At 40.2% G+C, this 17,494-nt stretch overlaps 2 protein-coding genes across 8 annotated transcripts in view; one reads left to right on the forward strand and one right to left on the reverse strand.

Annotated features, from left to right (window-relative positions):
* The window catches only part of LOC118389397 (regulatory-associated protein of mTOR-like), a 214,622-nt gene that overhangs the window by 84,753 nt on the left and 112,375 nt on the right, over positions 1 to 17,494 (forward strand). The window lies entirely within an intron of this gene.
* Positions 15,555 to 16,960, reverse strand: LOC127932298 (putative nuclease HARBI1). The gene is made up of 2 exons (XM_052527663.1): positions 16,784 to 16,960; positions 15,555 to 16,689 (listed from the first exon to the last, which is right to left on the reverse strand). The coding sequence occupies exons 1-2, from the start codon at positions 16,893 to 16,895 to the stop codon at positions 16,319 to 16,321; spliced, it is 483 nt and encodes a 160-aa protein (XP_052383623.1). The 5' UTR covers positions 16,896 to 16,960; the 3' UTR covers positions 15,555 to 16,318.

The following is a 17,494-nucleotide window of genomic DNA, read 5'->3' on the forward strand; positions in this document are numbered from 1 at the left end:
GAAAGTCAAAGTGCAACATGTACCATTGAAAAAAGCTAACGTTTAAGTTCCTTGCTCAGAACATGAGAAGGTATTGTAACGACCGTTTTTTTAAACGTGCGGATATCGACTCTGCCGCACGAGCATGTTTTTGCGGCACAGTCGATATCACGCTGGACTTTTTTTTCACGCTTGGGCTTTATAAGGTCGAGGGTTCGAGACCTGCTCCCTGCTGTTTCATTACAATATGAAAGCTGGTGCTTCCTTTTAACTGGGAATATTGAAGACTCATGTTAAGAAGATTTAGGTTGTAGTTATTATAGGACAATTTCTCTCATTTAATTGTAATTCATATACCTTTGACTATTGGATGTTCTTATAGGCACTATGCCAACCTAATCTCGGGAGTTGATTGACTATTTATTTCACCTTTTATTTAACCAAGCTCTTATGACTGGTTGTTTGTCGCACCTCTGCTTTCCCACCTCCTCCTGCAGTGCTGTGCCATGTGTTCCTCTCTCTCCTCCTTCGGGTCTCTCACCTCAGACCGGAGTACAGCCAGCTCTCCCAGACAGCAGTCTATCTCCACCTTCAGCCCTCTGGGTACTGTAGGGGGGTGGTGTTGTGCTGGTCTAATTTGTGTGTCTGTGCTATCTGGAGAGTACGTGGACTAGCTCTCTCCCTGAGTGCCACCATGTCTCTCTCCAGCTCAGTGAGTGTATCCCTCTGTGATGGAGGAGCAGTGCAGTTGTGGGACTTGGGTGTTATGTGCTGGGGGGGGGGTACAGTGTGACTATCCTTGTCTGCAGGACAGTTTGAAGAGGTGTGATCAGACTCGCTCAAGGTGGGTGGAGACGTCACCCAGAGAAAGCTTCTCCTGCTGTGCTCTCAATGTGATTCAGTCCTTTTGGAAATGTATGATGCCCCCCTGCAACACCGTTCCATTCTTGTACAGGTTGACAGAGTGTGTCTCTCTTAAAAGCAGGGTAGTGTGCTCTTATAGCTGTGTGCCATGCCCAGGGATGGTCTGTGTGGAAGATTAGTTTGCTTACGTTCACATTTGTATAGCAGTCAGCAAATAGTGTCTCTGGATTGTCCATGAGGAGCTTTTCTTTCTCTTTCCGTGCCTTGTCATTTTTAATATCGAAGGGGTACTGTACTGTGGTGACCTCTGCACAGAGGGAAGCCATGGAGCAGGGGGGGCCAAGAGGCCTCTGCATTTGGGTGGGGGAGGAACTCTGCTGGATGAAAGCTCTCTCGGAGTGGCAACATGCAGGCCAGGCCCTTTCATGTCATGTTGAATGTCTTTGAATACCATAATTTCAATTAGTAGACCAGGCATTTATTTGCTTCATCACCGATCACAACCAGCATTTATTAGAGCCTGTCCTGTCTTTTCCCTTTCCTTTTTCCTCTCCCCACCTCGCAATCTCGCCCTCTTCTGATCCACCTCATAGTCTCGCCCTTGAACTTTGACTTTTTGACTTGCCATCCTCGCAACCGTTTTGGATCAATTCTAAAATGCCTGGCTGTTGCCTCGCTGGAATTTTGCTCTGAATTTGGTTGTGCCATGGCTTGTGACGTTGACAGATAAAAATAATGAAGTTTAATGCACATGACCATGGGAATATCAGAGCTGTGTCCATGGTAACCTCATAAACAATTCATTTAGACCCCGTGTTTATTTGAAACAAGCGTTTGTTTGCTGAAAAGGGACTGTCTGCTTGTCCGGGCAAGTAAAAAAAAAAAGTGATTTGAGCTTTCTGTCCAACTTGTCCGAAAGATAAATGGCTAAAAAACTTAATGTCAAGCCCTCAAATGGAACTGGAGTTCCTCGATCCAGAATGGCTGTCACAATGTCCGATTGATAGAATAAATTGTTCTTATGGTAGTTGCCGTTCTCCATTTGACTCCTTAGAAATGACAAGGTCATGCCGTTTGAAGTTTTTCAGAGTAGACATTGTATTTGCAAAGCACTGTTTGCCAGATTCTAACATCATAAATGCTTTAGCAGGTTGCGAGCCCTTTGGAAATATCGTTGACAGATGACGCTGAGATATGTGGGTGAGGAGGATGGGCAAACTTCAAGATGTACTCATAGGACATTTTAAAAAGTAGTTTTTGTCATAAAGACCATGGATTTCAATTTTCCCCTTTCTCTATTCTATTTCTACTGAAGGTCAACATAATACTTACGCTGCATCCCAAATGGCACCATATTCCCTATATAGTAGACTACTTTAGACCAGAGCCCTATGGGGGACCTATTTTGACCTTCAGTTTTAATGAGGTCTATGTAGTGTCATAAATATGAATGACTTTTAAAATGGCAATTTCTAGACAATCGGGAATAGATTGGTACTGAAAAACCACTGCAGAATCTGAACTCTTATCCTGTGAACAACAATACCCAGCACACCCGCTCTCCTTATGCCCTAGTGTTGTAGTTTGAGGGGATATGCATCTTAGCGTTTGGCACTGTTCTGGGTTCAAACAGGGCCAATTCTAGTACAAATCGAAGGTATTGGCAAGAACTCGTCAAGGTCTCAGATGTGTACGTGCACATGACGTACAGACACACGTCACTCATGGTTTTTCTATCAAAGGATGAAGTACAGTCTAATGGGTACTTCAAATGGCAGTTTATGAGGAAAGTGAGTAGCCATTTTCTTTTTCAACTATCATTTCATGCTCCAAAGATCCGTTATAGTGGGATGCATTGGCGTACAATATTACCATTGGGGAAGGACATTTTATAGGCATGTAATTCCCAAAAAGTGTCAACTCTCATTCTTTTGGTTGAGACATTAAAGGTCTCAGTGGTAGGTTTTCTGTTTCCCTTTCATTATACATCTCTTGACACTTGTTGCAAGAATATTGTGTCTTGGCTAAATTTCAAGCCCAACATCGAATATTATCATGGCCACCTAATCCTTATTTCCCAATTGAGTCATTTGACCACTCAACTTCTGGTAAAAATAAAGGTTCATGATGAAGTAATATAACGGTAGATAATATTTCTACAGCCAAGCCTTATTGCTTATGGATTTGATAGTCTTAGAGTGAACATCATTGGATTGGTCATAACAATGTTTTCCAATTCTAGAAATATCTATTATCAGCCCTATCTCGAGACTGCAGTGAAATCTGCCTCTTTCGCTCTCTGGCACTCTTTCTCTCCCTCACTCTCACCCTGTCTCCCTTCCATGCTGAAAGAGACGTGCTTCTCTCCTTAGCTAATTGCATTCAGCCCGGAGTGAAAAAAACAGACAAATGCTCACAAAGATGCCACGGCCTCTGCTTCCAAACCTGCAAAAAAAATTGCATGGAAGAGGGAGGGGGGTGGTGAGCAGTAGAGAAATGAATATAGGAAGAGTGAGAGAGGGCTTCCTTGCTTACCAGAGCAAGAAAATCATTTCTGATATCCCCGATGCGCGGGGAGGCTAAGGTGATGGAGGGGGGAAAGAAGTGTGGAAAAGAGGGGATAAAGAAAGTAGGTATGAGGCAGGCAGGCGGGAAGGAGGGAGGGAAAGACTGAGGCGGCTGGCAGGTAGGGAAAGAGGCTGGCAGGTAGGGAAAGAGGCTGGCAGGTAGGGAAAGAGGCTGGCAGGTAGGGAAAGAGGCTGGCAGGTAGGGAAAGAGGCTGGCAGGTAGGGAAAGAGGCTGGCAGTGGGAGAGGGAGAGATATTTTTTTTTAATCCTTTATTTATTTGAGCCTTTATTACTTGTGTATGAGCGGAAAATAAATACTTGTCAGCAGAATGGGGAGAAAACAACATTCCAGTGGCCATTTGCTTACCAGTTAGTTGGGAGCAACATATGGCCTCGTGTGACTGTAGCTCCATCTTCCAAGTACACTGCTGTTCTGCTGCTCCTTGGCAGGTCACTGCCTCAATCTCCTGGAACGTTGGTACTTCCGACCACACTCCTCATGCCAACCCTGCCACCTGGGCATCGTGTGTGTTTTCACTAAGGAAGGTCTCACATACACGCACTTGCACACACATAAGCAAGCGTGCACACACACACACACACGTGCACATATACACAGGCATGCACGAATGTGTGTGCATGCATGTGCAGGGTTTAACGTTAAACATTTCTCACTGGCACAGTTGGCATGCTTTCTCTATATTCAGCTGTTAATAGGCTATATTTGGTTATTATAATATACAGTCGTTGTAAAAAGTTGAGAATGACACAAATATTAATTTTCAGTCTGCTGCCTCAGTTTGTATGATGGCAATTTGCATATACTCCAGAATGTTATGGAGAGTGATCAGATGAATTGCAATTAATTGCAAAGTCCCTCTTTGCCATGCAAATGAACTGATTCCCCAAAAAACATTTCCACTGCATTTCAGCCCTACCGCAAAAGGAGCAGCTGACATGTTAGTGATTCTCTCGTTAACACAGGTGTGAGTGTTGACGAGGACAAGGCTGGAGATCACTCTATCATGCTGATTGAGTTTGAATAACAGACTGGAAGCTTCAAAAGGAGGATGGTGCTTGGAATCATTGTTCTTCCTCTGTCAACCATGGTTACCTGTAAGGAAACACGTGCCGTCATCATTGCTTTGCACAAAAAGTGCTTCACAGGCAAGGATATTGCTGCCAGTAAGATTGCACCTAAATCATCAATTTATCGTATCATCAAGAACTTCAAGGAGAGCGGTTCAATTGTTGTGCAGAACGCTTCAGGGCGCCCAAGAAAGTCCAGCAAGCGCCAGGACCGTCTCCTAAAGTTGATTCAACTGCGGGATTGGGACACCACCAGTACAGAACTTGCTCGGGAATGGCAGCAGGCAGGTGTGAGTGTATCTGCATGCACAGTGAGGCAAAGACTTTTGGAGGATGGCCTGGTGTCAAGAAGGGCAGCAAAGAAGCCACTTCTCTCCAGGAAAAACATCAGGGACAGACTGATATTCTGAAAAACATGTACAGGGATTGGACTGCTGAGCACTGGGGTAAAGTCATTTTCTCTGAATACCCTTTCCGATTGTTTGGGGCATCCGGAAAAAAAAGCTTGTCCGTAGAAGACGAGGTGAGCGCTACCATCAGTCCTGTGTCATGCCAACAGTAAAGCATCCTGAGACCATTCATGTGTGGGGTTGCTTCTCAGCCAAGGGAGTGGGCTCACTCACAATTTTGCCTAAGAACACAGTCATGAATAAAGAATGGTACCAGCACATCCTCAGAGAGCAACATCTCCTGCCATAAGGCAAAAGTGTTAACTAAAGTGGCTCGGGGAACAAAACATCGACATTTTGGGTCCACGGCCAGGAAACTCCCCAGACATGAATCCCATTGAGAACTTGTGGTCAATCCTCAAGAGTCGGGTGGACAAACAAAAACCCACAAATTCGGACAAACTCCAAGCATTGATTATGCAAGAATGGGCTGCCATCAGTCAGGATGTGGCTCAGAAGTTAATTGACAGCACGCCAGGGCGGATTGCAGAGGTCTTGAAAAAGAAGGGTCAACACTGCAAATATTGAGTCTTTGCATCAACTTCATGTAATTGTTAATGAAAGCCTTTGACACTTATGAAATGCTTGTAATTATACTACAGTATTCCATAGTAACATCTCACAAAAATCTAAACACACTGAAGCAGCAAACTTTGTGAAAATTAACATTTGTCATTAAAACTTTTGGCCATGACTGTACAACAAACAGGCTCATTCTGTTCAGGACAACCCAGGGTAAAACGCATGTCATCCTTGTAACTAAATCAAGAATAGCGATCATAAATGTTGATACTGTAAATGACACTCGTTTTCACATATAGAAATATGCAGTGCACATTTTGTGTGTGGTTTGCTTGCATGACATATAGGAATGTGACAAATTGAAAATGTAGCTTACTGTTTAAACTGCCATTTAATAAAAAATGAAAAAATCTGTTCCATTCAAACAATAAGAAAAATATCACGTCAACTCACAACGCAGTAGAATGCGACTTCTGAAGCTGGACCATCACTTGGCAACCAGAACTGTCAATGAAATCATCTCTGAGCTGTCTGTATGCTGCCTGTGCGCAGATCACACTCTCCTAAAGTACTTTTGAATGTGTTAAATAACGTGACTTGCCAAGACTTTTAGTAGAAAGAAAACACATCTTCCACGAGGAAACGACTCCTAAGATTCAGTATTTTTTAAACCGAGTCGACTTAGTTGCCGCACTACAAACATTTGTATCTTTCATAGCGAGCTTGCGAGGGACGGAGAGAAAGGGGAGGGTCACAGTATAGGCAGGTCGGCCACCAGGCAGACTGAGTCAGAACCATGCATTAGGCCTGTCTATCAGCAATCAAATGCTGTATCTCGCAACAGAATGCTGTTTTTTGACATTTCTCTGCTTGCAATGTCTTGCGACTTCAGTAAGATGAGAAAAAGCTGTCTGCATTAAGGAAATAGATGCCTGTCTCTCATGAGCGCCTGCTTTGGTCAGTGATTTAAGCAAACAAATGCCCAGGCTATTAATTGAAGTTTTGCGGTATGTGACATAGCAATTCTATTACGAATCGAAAGTATTGGCAAGAACTCTGCAAGGTCTCACACATGCTGTACAGACAGGCATTTGTCGCTCGCATGTTTTTTTCTAAGGATGAGGTATAGGCTTATGGGTACTTCAAATGTCCGTTTCTGATAAAAAGTGTAAGATTGGAGTAGCCATTTCCCTTTCAACAATCTTTTCATGCTCAGGGCTCCCAAGTGGTGCAGCGGTCTAAGGCACTGCATTTCAGTGCAAAAGGCGTCACTGCAGTCCCTGGTTCGAATCCAGGCTGCATCACATCCGGCTGTGATTGGGAGTCCCGTAGGGTGGCGCACAATAGGCCCAGCATTGTCCAGGGTTGGCCGTCATTGTAAATAACATTTTGTCCTTAACTGACTTGCCTAGTTAAATAAAAAAATATTCGTAATAGTGGGATGCATTGGTGTATAATATTACCATTGGGGGAACAAGGACATTAATTGTCATATCATTCCAGAAAACTAGCAATACTCATTCTTTGGTTGAGACAAACTGTTTTGAAGTGGTCACTATACAGCTCTTGGTATTGTTTGCAAATATATTGTGTCTTATGTAAATTTCAAACCCAACATGTTATATTATCATGGTCACCTAATCCTTATTTGTAAATTGGCTCATTGGGCCACAACTTATCTGGGAAAAATAAATGTAGATATTTCTACAGCCTAGTCTCAAATTGCTTAAGGATTTGATAGTCTTATAGTAAAGGTATTAGATGGGTCATAACAAAGAATGATTTCCAATGGTAGAAATATCCATTATCAGCCCTGTCTCGATTTGAGTGAACTCTGCCTCTTTCTCTTTCTCCGTTCCATGCTGAAAGAGGCATGTGCTTCTCCCCTTAGCTATTTGCATTCAGTGCCGCAGTGAGAAAAACAGATGCGAAAGCTCATTAAGACAGGCTTACCTCGGCTTCCAAACCTGCATAAAATGCACCGAGGGAAGATGATGAAAAATGGGGATGAGATAGTGAGTACGAATATAGAGGGAGAGATTCCTTGCTCACCAGAGCAGAAAATCATCACTGATAGAGCACTGTCTTCAAGGGATTTCCCCCATGTTCAGATAGAGGGTGTCTATGGTAATGGAGGGGGAAAGGAGAAGAGCAGAGAGGGAGGAGAAAGAAGGGGAGAAAGAAGGGGAGAAGAGGGTTAAATAAGGAAAGGAAATGACGATAGTGATTCTTGAGGGACTCAGCATGCTTATCAGATGGTTAGGTGAATCTTTAAGCAAGACTCCTATTCTGCTGCCAACTCCTTGACAGGTGACTGCCTCAATATCATGCCACTTGAGCATCGTGTGTGTTTTTTGCTAAGGAAGCTAAGTTCTCACACATGTAAACACAGACACACACGCATATAACAGAAAAAGAAAGCGCGTGTGTGAGAGCCCTTCCCTCCTGTAAACTGAGACAGCCTTTCCTGTCACCTCTAGTAGCTTCTTGTCATTATCTATGATGTTGTGAGTGACAGTACACCTTCAAAAGGCACATCACTGATCAATTCTGAATAAAAATGTGTCGGCAAACTAACTAATTCTCTCTGTCCTCACATCTCCTTTGTCAATAGGGGGAAGGAGGAAACATGGGAGGAGGGTGTAACACACACGGAGTATAATGTAAATGTAGCTGTTGTCCCGTCTCTGTGGTGACTTCACAGTGGGGAAGCAAAGCATTGTGTAACCTCACATGTTCAATCAATCAAGTGTATTTCGCAGAGACTGCTTCTCCGATGTTATGGTGACTTTGCCTAGATAAGCACAGAAACTCCTCGTCGGGTCTAACGGTCGTCTCGCGCTGAACTGCGCATGTGCAGGCTGTCAAACCAGTCACTCCTTTGAAATGAAGTTGTTTTTGACAAAAATGGAAACGTGTCAGTTTGTCACTTTCACGAGATTGTATAAATAACATGGTCATCTACTTAAGCCATTGGATCCAATCTAGGTTGTGCCTTCCTTAGCCTACCTTTTAGGAGTGTGAAGATTTTCAGACAGAAATATGGACGATCAATATTTATTTCTATGACATGTAGTAAACTATAGCCTAATCATATTTAGGAAGTACATTTCCTTGGAAAGATAACTGCCCCGTGCTTCTCCGCCCGTGCATAGGCTATTGCCTACTCTATTAAATTGAGACCACACGCACACCTGATCTCGCAGGTGTGTGTGTGTGGAAGCAGCAAGAATGATGACAACACTTGCTACATTTTGAAAGAGGATACAGCCTACACTACATGACCAAAAGTATATTGACACCTGCTCGTCGAACATCTCACTCCAAAATCATGGGCATTAACCTGTTGCGACGAGCAATCCCGTATCCGGGATCTTAAGTATAGCCTCAAGCTCATTAGCACAACACTGTCATCTCAGATTTTCAAAATATGCTTTTCAACCATAGCAAAACAAGCATTTGTGTAAGAGTATTGATAGCTAGCATAGCATTAAGCCTAGCATTCAACAGGCAACATTTTCACAAAAACAAGAAAAGCATTCAAATAAAATCATTTACCTTTGAAGAACTTCGGATGTTTTCAATGAGGAGACTCTCAGTTAGATAGCAAATGTTCAGTTTGTCCAAAAATATGATTTGTGTAGGAGAAATCGCTCCGTTTTGTTCATCACGTTTGGCTGAGAAAAACCTCAAATTAAGTAATTGAAACGCTAACTTTTCCCAAATTAGCTCCATAATATCGACAGAAACATGGCAAACGTTGTTTAGAATCATTCCTCAAGGTGTTTTTCACATATCTATTCGATGATAAGTCACTCGTGGCAGTTTAGTTTCTCCTCTCTTCAAAATGGAAACATGCACGCACCTGGAGATTACGCAATAGTTTCGACGGAGGACACCGAGCGGACACCTGGTAAATGTAGTCTCTTATGGTCAATCTTCCAATGATATGCCTACAAATACGTCACAATGCTGCAGACACCTTGGGGAAACGACAGAAATTGTAGGCCCATTCCTTGCGCATTCACAGCCATATAAGGAGACATTGGAACAAAGCGCCTCCAAAATCTGGGGCATTTCCTGTTTGAAATGTAATCTTGGTTTCGCCTGTAGCATCAGTTCTGTGGCACTCACAGATAATATCTTTGCAGATTTGGATATGTCAGTGTTTTCATTCCAAAGCTGTCAATTATATGCATAGTCAAGCATCTTTTCGTGACAAAATATCTTGTTTAAAACGGGAATGTTTTTCATCCAAAAAATGTAATAGCGCCCCCTAATGCATAACTGGTTAATATTGAGTTGGTCCCCCCTTTGCTTCTATATAAGTTTATCTATATTTCCATGCATTACACTTGAATTTTCATCAACATTTATAATGAGTATTTCTGTGAATTCACGTGGCTCTCTGCAATATCACTGCATGTTTTGGAACAACTGACACAACTGAACATAACACGCCAATGTAAAATAAGATTTTTGAATGATTTGTATTTATCCATTTTAAGTTATACTCAGTAGAGGGTAAGTACATTCAGCATTGCTGTTCTCTATCTAGCTATATGTTTTGCTTCCAAATGTCCTTACCTGAATATGAACTTTACCAAACAAAACATGTATTGTGTAACATGGAAAAATGGTGATTCATTTTTGGCTGGAAATATGGCTGGGTTTTTCTGTGAGTTGGTGGTGACCTAGCATAGTCGTTTGTGGAGCTTTCGCTGTAAAGCATTTTTGAAATCCGACACTGTGGCTGGATTAACGAGAATTGTGTCTTTACAATGGTGCCTAATACTTGTATGTTTGAGAAATTTGAATTATGAGATTTCTGATTTGTATTTGGCGCCCTGCAATTTCATTGGCTGTTGGCGAGGGGTTCCGCTCAACAGGTTAACAAACTATAGTTTTGGCAAGTCGGTTAGGACATCTACTTTGTGCATGACACAAGTCATATTCCAACAATTGTTTACAGACAGATTATTTAACTTATAATTCACTGTATAACAATTCCAGTGGGTCAGAAGTTCACATACACCAAGTTGACTGTGCCTTTAAACAACTTGGAAAATTCCAGAAAATTATGTCATGGCTTTAGAAGCTTCTGACATAATTTCAGTCAATTGGAGGTGCGCCTGTGGATGTATTTCAAGGCCTAACTTCAAACTCCGTGCATCTTTGCTTGACATCATGGGAAAATCAAAAGAAATCAGCCAAGACCTTGTAGACCTCCACAATTCTGGTTCATCCTTGGGAGCAATTTCCAAACGCCTGAAGGTACCACGTTCATCTGTACAAACAATAGTACGCAAGTATAAACACCATGGGACCGCGCAGCCGTTATACTGCTCAGGAAGGAAACACATTTTTGTCTCCTAGTGATGAACATACTTTGGTGCAAAAAGTGCAAATAAATTCCAGAACAACAGCAAAGACCTTGTGAAGATGCTGGAGGAAACAGGTTCAAAAGTATTTATATCTACAGTAAAACAAGTCCTATATCGACATAACTTGGCCGCTTAGCAAAGAAGCCACTGCTCCAAACCGCCATAAAAAAACAGACTACGGTTTGCAACTGCACATGGGTACAAAGATTGTACTTTTTGGAGAAATGTCCTCTGGTCTGATGAAACAAAAGTAAAACTGTTTGGCCATAATGACCATCGTTATGTTTGGAGAAAAAAGGGGGATGCTTGCAAGCTGAAGAACACCATCCCAACCGTGAAGCACAGGAGTGGCAGCATCATGTTGTGTGGGTGCTTTGCTGCAGGAGGGACTGGTGCACCTCACAAAATAGATGGCATCGTGAGGGTGGGAAATTGTGGATATATTGAAGCAACATCTCAAGACATCAGTCAGGAAGTTAAAGCTTGGTCACAAATGGGTCTTCCAAATGGACAATCACCCCAAGCATACTTCCAAAGTTGTGGCAAAATGGCTTAAGGACGACAAATTGAAGTTATTGGAGTGGCCATCACAAAGCCCTGACCTCAATCCTATAGGAAATGTGTGGGCAGAACTGAAAGTGTGCGCGAACAAGGCGATCTACAAACCTGACTCAGTTACACCAGCTCTGTCAGGAGGAATGGTCCCAAATTCACCCAACTTATTGTGGGAAGCTTGTGGAAGTCTACCTGAAAAGTTTGACTGAAGTTATACAATTTAAAGGCAATGCTAACAAATACTAATTGAGATTATGTAAACTTCTGACCCACTGGGAATGTGATGAATGAAATAAAAGCTGAAATAAATTATTCTGACAATTTACATTCTTTAAAAAAAGTGGTGATCCTAACTGACAGGGAATTGTTACGAGGATTAAATGTCAGGAATTGTGAAAAACTGAGTTTAAATGTACTTGGCTAATGTGCATGTAAACTTCCGACTTCAACTGTATGTGTGTGCGTCTCTATGTATGTATGTATGTCAAAGATGTATAAAGTTGTTAGGGTAGCAATAATTAAAACGTCAATTACAGCGCCCAGAAAGCTCATTTATTTTAAATCATGCAATGTGATTTTCAGGATTTTTGTTTTAGATTCCGTCTCACAGTTGAAGTGTACCTATGATAAAAATGTCAGACCTTGTAAGTAGGAAACACTGCCGATTTTGCAGGTTATCAAATACTTGTTCTCCCCACTGTATATCCATGCATAGACTGGCAAAAATAACTACCCAGAAAAAATTGCATTTTATTTTTAATACCACATATTTGATGTGTCACGGGTCACAACAACTCAAATTGTGTTTCATGTTTTTTCTTTTTACAAAAATGTCCTGCCTTCCACTGAAATTTTTTCAAAAACCTATTTAAATATCTTGAACTTCATCCTTTGAGATATGTTTTTGTGTATGAGTCAACAAAACAGTTTTTGTATTCTAATATAAAATACTGTTTTTATACTGTATCACAATTTTGTTACCCTGAATCACACTTATCACTACGGCCCACAACTTAATTAAATATGATTCCTTCAGCAATAACACTAATGATCATATTAACCATTATTAGTAGCAGCAATAGTATTTTTCTTTTAGCTATTTTAAGTGTAAAACTGTAAAAAAACAGGATAAGATGTTTCAAATGTGCAGGCTATCTGAATTTATCTTCCATATATGTGTGTATGTGGACCCATACTCCACATACATAAAGAACATGGGTTTTACTATGCAACATAGTTTAACTGGCACATGAGGTACACTTTAATTCATATAGGATTAAATCAGCATGGAACATTCCCAACAAAGCATTCATTAATAAACATTCCATAAACATGCAAAAAACTGTAGTTTTGCTAAAAGTCAGCACGAAACACTGTATGTCTTTCTAAAAGTTATATTGCAATGCTTTGATACACCCTTCACTTTTTTTCTGGAGTGGAGGAAGCAAGTGTTTGTGATTGAGGCTCAAGGGATTACTCTAGTTCTGGAGTCCAGGACTCAGATGGTTGCTCCAGCTCTGGAGGTGCAGGTTCATGTTGTACTTGTGGAAGTTGTTCAGGGTGCTGCTCAAAAGAGTTTCCTTCAGTGGATACTGGAGGTAAGTTCATCACCACATTAATTTGTTTGATTTTTTTCACGGCGCCGCCTCTGATTTAATCCAAATGTTTCCCTTTTTTTCAGCATCAGTGTGTCATTGTATGGATCGGTGGATGACGGGGAATGATCTTCTCTGATAGCTTAAAAACGAAAATGTAATAGTTATGACACTGGCACAGAATAGGATTCCCATCCATTAAATGTTATTAGTAGTCTCTTAATAGTAGGCTATACAATGATAATACAAAGTATAAAAGCTAAATCAACTCCCTCTGCCTTTCTCAAACCTGTTTTGTTACATTTTCATTGCTAATGTTAATAATGATGACATTTCTATTATTTGCGCCTGCGGCAACACTTTGCGTTGCATTATTACATGCTAGTTATGCATTGCTACACAAACTGGTACATTTCTATTCAATGCAGGTAGACAAAAGCAATTTCAAGATAAACAAAATAGCTATATAAAATGCCCATCAGACTACTTCAATTCAAACTTGTACAGTCTGGATTTTTCATAAAGTGCCCCAGCTATTAACTAATATAATCCATTTTAAATCCATAATTGTGTAATATTATATTAACTAATATAATCCATCAGTTATACCTTAACTGCAGTGCAATAAAACATTATCTACAGTGTATTGTACAACTTTATGTTAAGTGTTATTCACCCAGCTTTATTTCCTATTATATCTTATTCTGTTGCTGACAGTAACTTGAAACCATGAAAACAATACCTCGCTTTTCTTCTGGATTGTCTTTCCTCCATAGCAACTGGATCTGCGTTAATGTTTTGTCTGTGCGTGCAGCCCTCTCCTTATTTGACAACCGCATCTACAGTATAAAGATAATGTACCTTGAAATGCCATAAAATAGTTTTAAAATGATAATATTCTGTATTCATACAAGTACATTTGAATTGCATGTTTAAATGTTGTAAACTAGTAAAAACATGGGATAACAAAGCTACTGTCTTTCAGCATAACGGGTGACATTGTGGTATAACAACTTTTGTTGTGCTGAAGGAAAAAAGCGTGATATGGATTTCATACATAAACATATTTAACAGGCAGTTCCTCGGCCACCAATATAAAATAACCTTGACCTATGAAGATTATCCTTTTCATATTTAATATAGCTTTTTATATATAACATTTATATATAACATTAAAAGTATGTTTTCTGTGTTGTGCGAAGAACAGGCATTTTTGTTACAAAGTTTACTAGAGTGTGAAAAGGTGAAATCATCAAATATTTTAGAGATTACCATCATGTGATATGCTTTTTACCTTTGTTATACTGAATGACATTGATGCGCAGAAGTCCTGAAAAAAGTTCTTAAAGTTATTAAATCATTTGTAGATACAGTATGTCGCCCATTCTATATTGTTGCAAACACTTAACACAATTTTGCCATGGGTCTTCATTTATATATATATATATATTTTTTACATTTTATTTTTGCATTTTACAATTAAGAAAATTCAAAACAAAAGTGAAAAGATATTAGACAACGATAGGACAAAGTGACAGTAACAGACGAACGTAACAAAAATAAATTATAATTATAGTTATATAAACAAACATACAACAATAAGAAATAAAAAAATGTTATACAAAATTTAAAAAAGTAAAATAACGAGACATTGGATCACCTGCCGTAGGCTACATAATATACATTACGTGTGAAACATTATGTGAGGATTATATATAGATTCAATCAATGAGATGTGGGGGGAGATTCTCCATATAGTCAATAAAAGGTTGCCAAATTCTGTAAAATGTCTAACTTATTCCTCAAGCAGTAAGTGATTTTCTCCAAAGTGTAACGGCGTTCGTCTGTTGAAGGAGAGTTGGACCAAAATGCAGCGTGGTGGTTACTCATGTTCTTTAATGTAGAATAGCGATACATGAAGTAACTTATAAATATACAAAACAACAAACGGAACGTGTGAACCTATACAGCCTGTCTGGTGAATAACTAACACAGAGACAGGAACAATCACCCACAAAATACACAGTGAAACCCCGGCTACCTAAATATGGTTCCCAATCAGAGACAACGAGAATCACCTGACTCTGATTGAGAACCGCCTCAGGCAGCCAAACCTATGCTACACCCCTACTCAGCCGCAATCCCAATGCCTACAAAACCCCAATACGAAACACAACAAAATAAACCCATGTCACACCCTGGGGCCTGTTGCACAAAACTAGGATAAGGGATTAAGCCAGGATATCTTGGTGATCCTGGCTCAATTGATCCGTAATCCGGTTGCACTAAAGATGGATAGGGGGCAGGAGGATATGTTATGGTATAAATTACCATGGAGATTTATTCTGTGGAGCTAGCCTGCTCCAGACCAGGCTAAATGCCAGGATCTATTTAATCTCATCCCTAATGTCAGTCAGCAGTCACCACAAATGGAAACCAATAGTTATTTCACTGCTCACTATACATTGTTATCACATATAACTAGACCCACTGTCATTATTTAAACGTTTGTGATCATTAATTTCAATGATTTTGGATAAAACATGATTTTTAGATGTTGCTATCATTAGATAATTTACAGTTTCCCATAGACTATATATAAAATGATAGAATATTAGGGCCACAGAGGGAAAAAAAAGACAAGTCATAATATTGTAACCAGTTGTTTTAAAGGAGGACAGTTGTTAAAATGACAGATGCGGGGCATTTCGTGAAATTGTACTTCAGTATGGTTTCATAAACAAAGACATGCTGATGTGCCAGAATATTAAGTATCACATTGTCATAAGTATCAAAACTGTAAAAACAATATGTAGCTTTTCTGCAGAAAGAACCAGCCTCATAAATTTATGACTTTATCCTTTTTTCTTCAGTGTGGCCCTAGTACTCTGTCATATAAACAAATACACATTCCATATGAATATAAAAACACAATGTGTAACATTATGTTCCTTTATTGAATAAGGACAAAACAAAGCAGGTAAACCATCAGCTCCTTTCGAAACTGAAGTCACAGTGACTCTACAAGATGGAAAGCACAGAATCCAAGCATATTATACAAAATGATACATACACATTCAAAGGTCTGTATATAACACACCCTGCATGTCTGCACACTAAAATAAATGCAGGACAAATCCATACACATCAACTGAACAGACAAATGAATGGATGCAGTAGCCTCCCTGCAGCCTTGTATTACACACAGTATACCGCACAAACATCATAAGAGGCCAAATTCGTAAAAAAACGAACCCAAAAAAATTCCTCTGCCACCGCAGGACATATTTAACCAAAATTGAAAGCACACATACTAACTAAAATAATTCAACACATATTGGTCCCTCAGCAGCCGACCACTGTCGTCATCAGGGAAGATTGCCGGATTGTCCCAGTCCATGGCTGGTGGCACTCTGGGGGCCCTCTCCTTCCTCAGGCAGGCCACATTGTGGAGGACAGCACAAGCCACAGTAATATCACATGCCCTAACAGGGCTGACCCTTAATTTGTGAAGGCAGTGAAAGCGTGCCTTCAGGAGGCCAAAGGTCATTTCAACTCTGGCCCTGGTCCTGGCATGGGTATGGTTGTAGGCCTGCTGTGCTTCCTGGGGGTCTGTGAAAGGTGTCAGGAGAAAAGGCTGGCAGCCATACCCCCTGTCTCCCAGCAACACACCAGAGAATTCACCTGTCAACACAAAATCTCATCATTACTACCTCATAAACACAGTGATATTCTTGACACAGCCATGATGGTTATAAATAGGGGTTGTGTGGCTTACCTTGTGATAGGCACTGATAGATTTCAGAGGCCCGAAAGATTCTGGAGTCATGGACTGAGCCAGGCCATTTTGCCACAACATTGCTGATCACACAGTCAGCATTGCAGACCATCTGAAATCATAAGATGAGGAATATTACACCAATCAATGCACATCACTGGCAGATTTTTTTGCTTATTTTCCAAGGTAATTTTGCTCAAGAAAATATTCAAGATGTTTTTTAGATATAAATTAAAGTGATTATTATTATAGCTCATCTATTTATTCAATTAAATTTTATTTATATAGCACTTTTCACAATTGTTTCATTCTGTCAAAGCAGCTTTACATTAATGAAAGCAGGAGAAACACAAAAAAACGGTGGACAACATAAGACGCAGAGTACAACGGCTAAGATTAAACCGTACTGAGCGTAGTAACGTTAAATAATAATGTAAGGCTTTAATAATAATTTATCATAGCTTTATACAGTGTGATGGACTTACTTTACACAATTTCACTCATATCTGCAGTGCATTTCAATTAAAAATTTAACCGTTTCATAATTACAGTACAACGGTGTTTTTGGAGATGTGAATTAAATATTTGAATTGTAATTGTGATGTTTCAGCGGAGCGGTGAGTGTGTAATTGTGCACTACTTACGCATTCAGGCGGTCTGCAATACTTTGCCACGCTTTTTCTCTTTGCTTTATCACTGTGGCGGTGTTGC

This window comes from Oncorhynchus keta, chromosome 10, assembly GCF_023373465.1.
Source record: "Oncorhynchus keta strain PuntledgeMale-10-30-2019 chromosome 10, Oket_V2, whole genome shotgun sequence".
Lineage (NCBI taxonomy): Eukaryota > Metazoa > Chordata > Actinopteri > Salmoniformes > Salmonidae > Oncorhynchus > Oncorhynchus keta.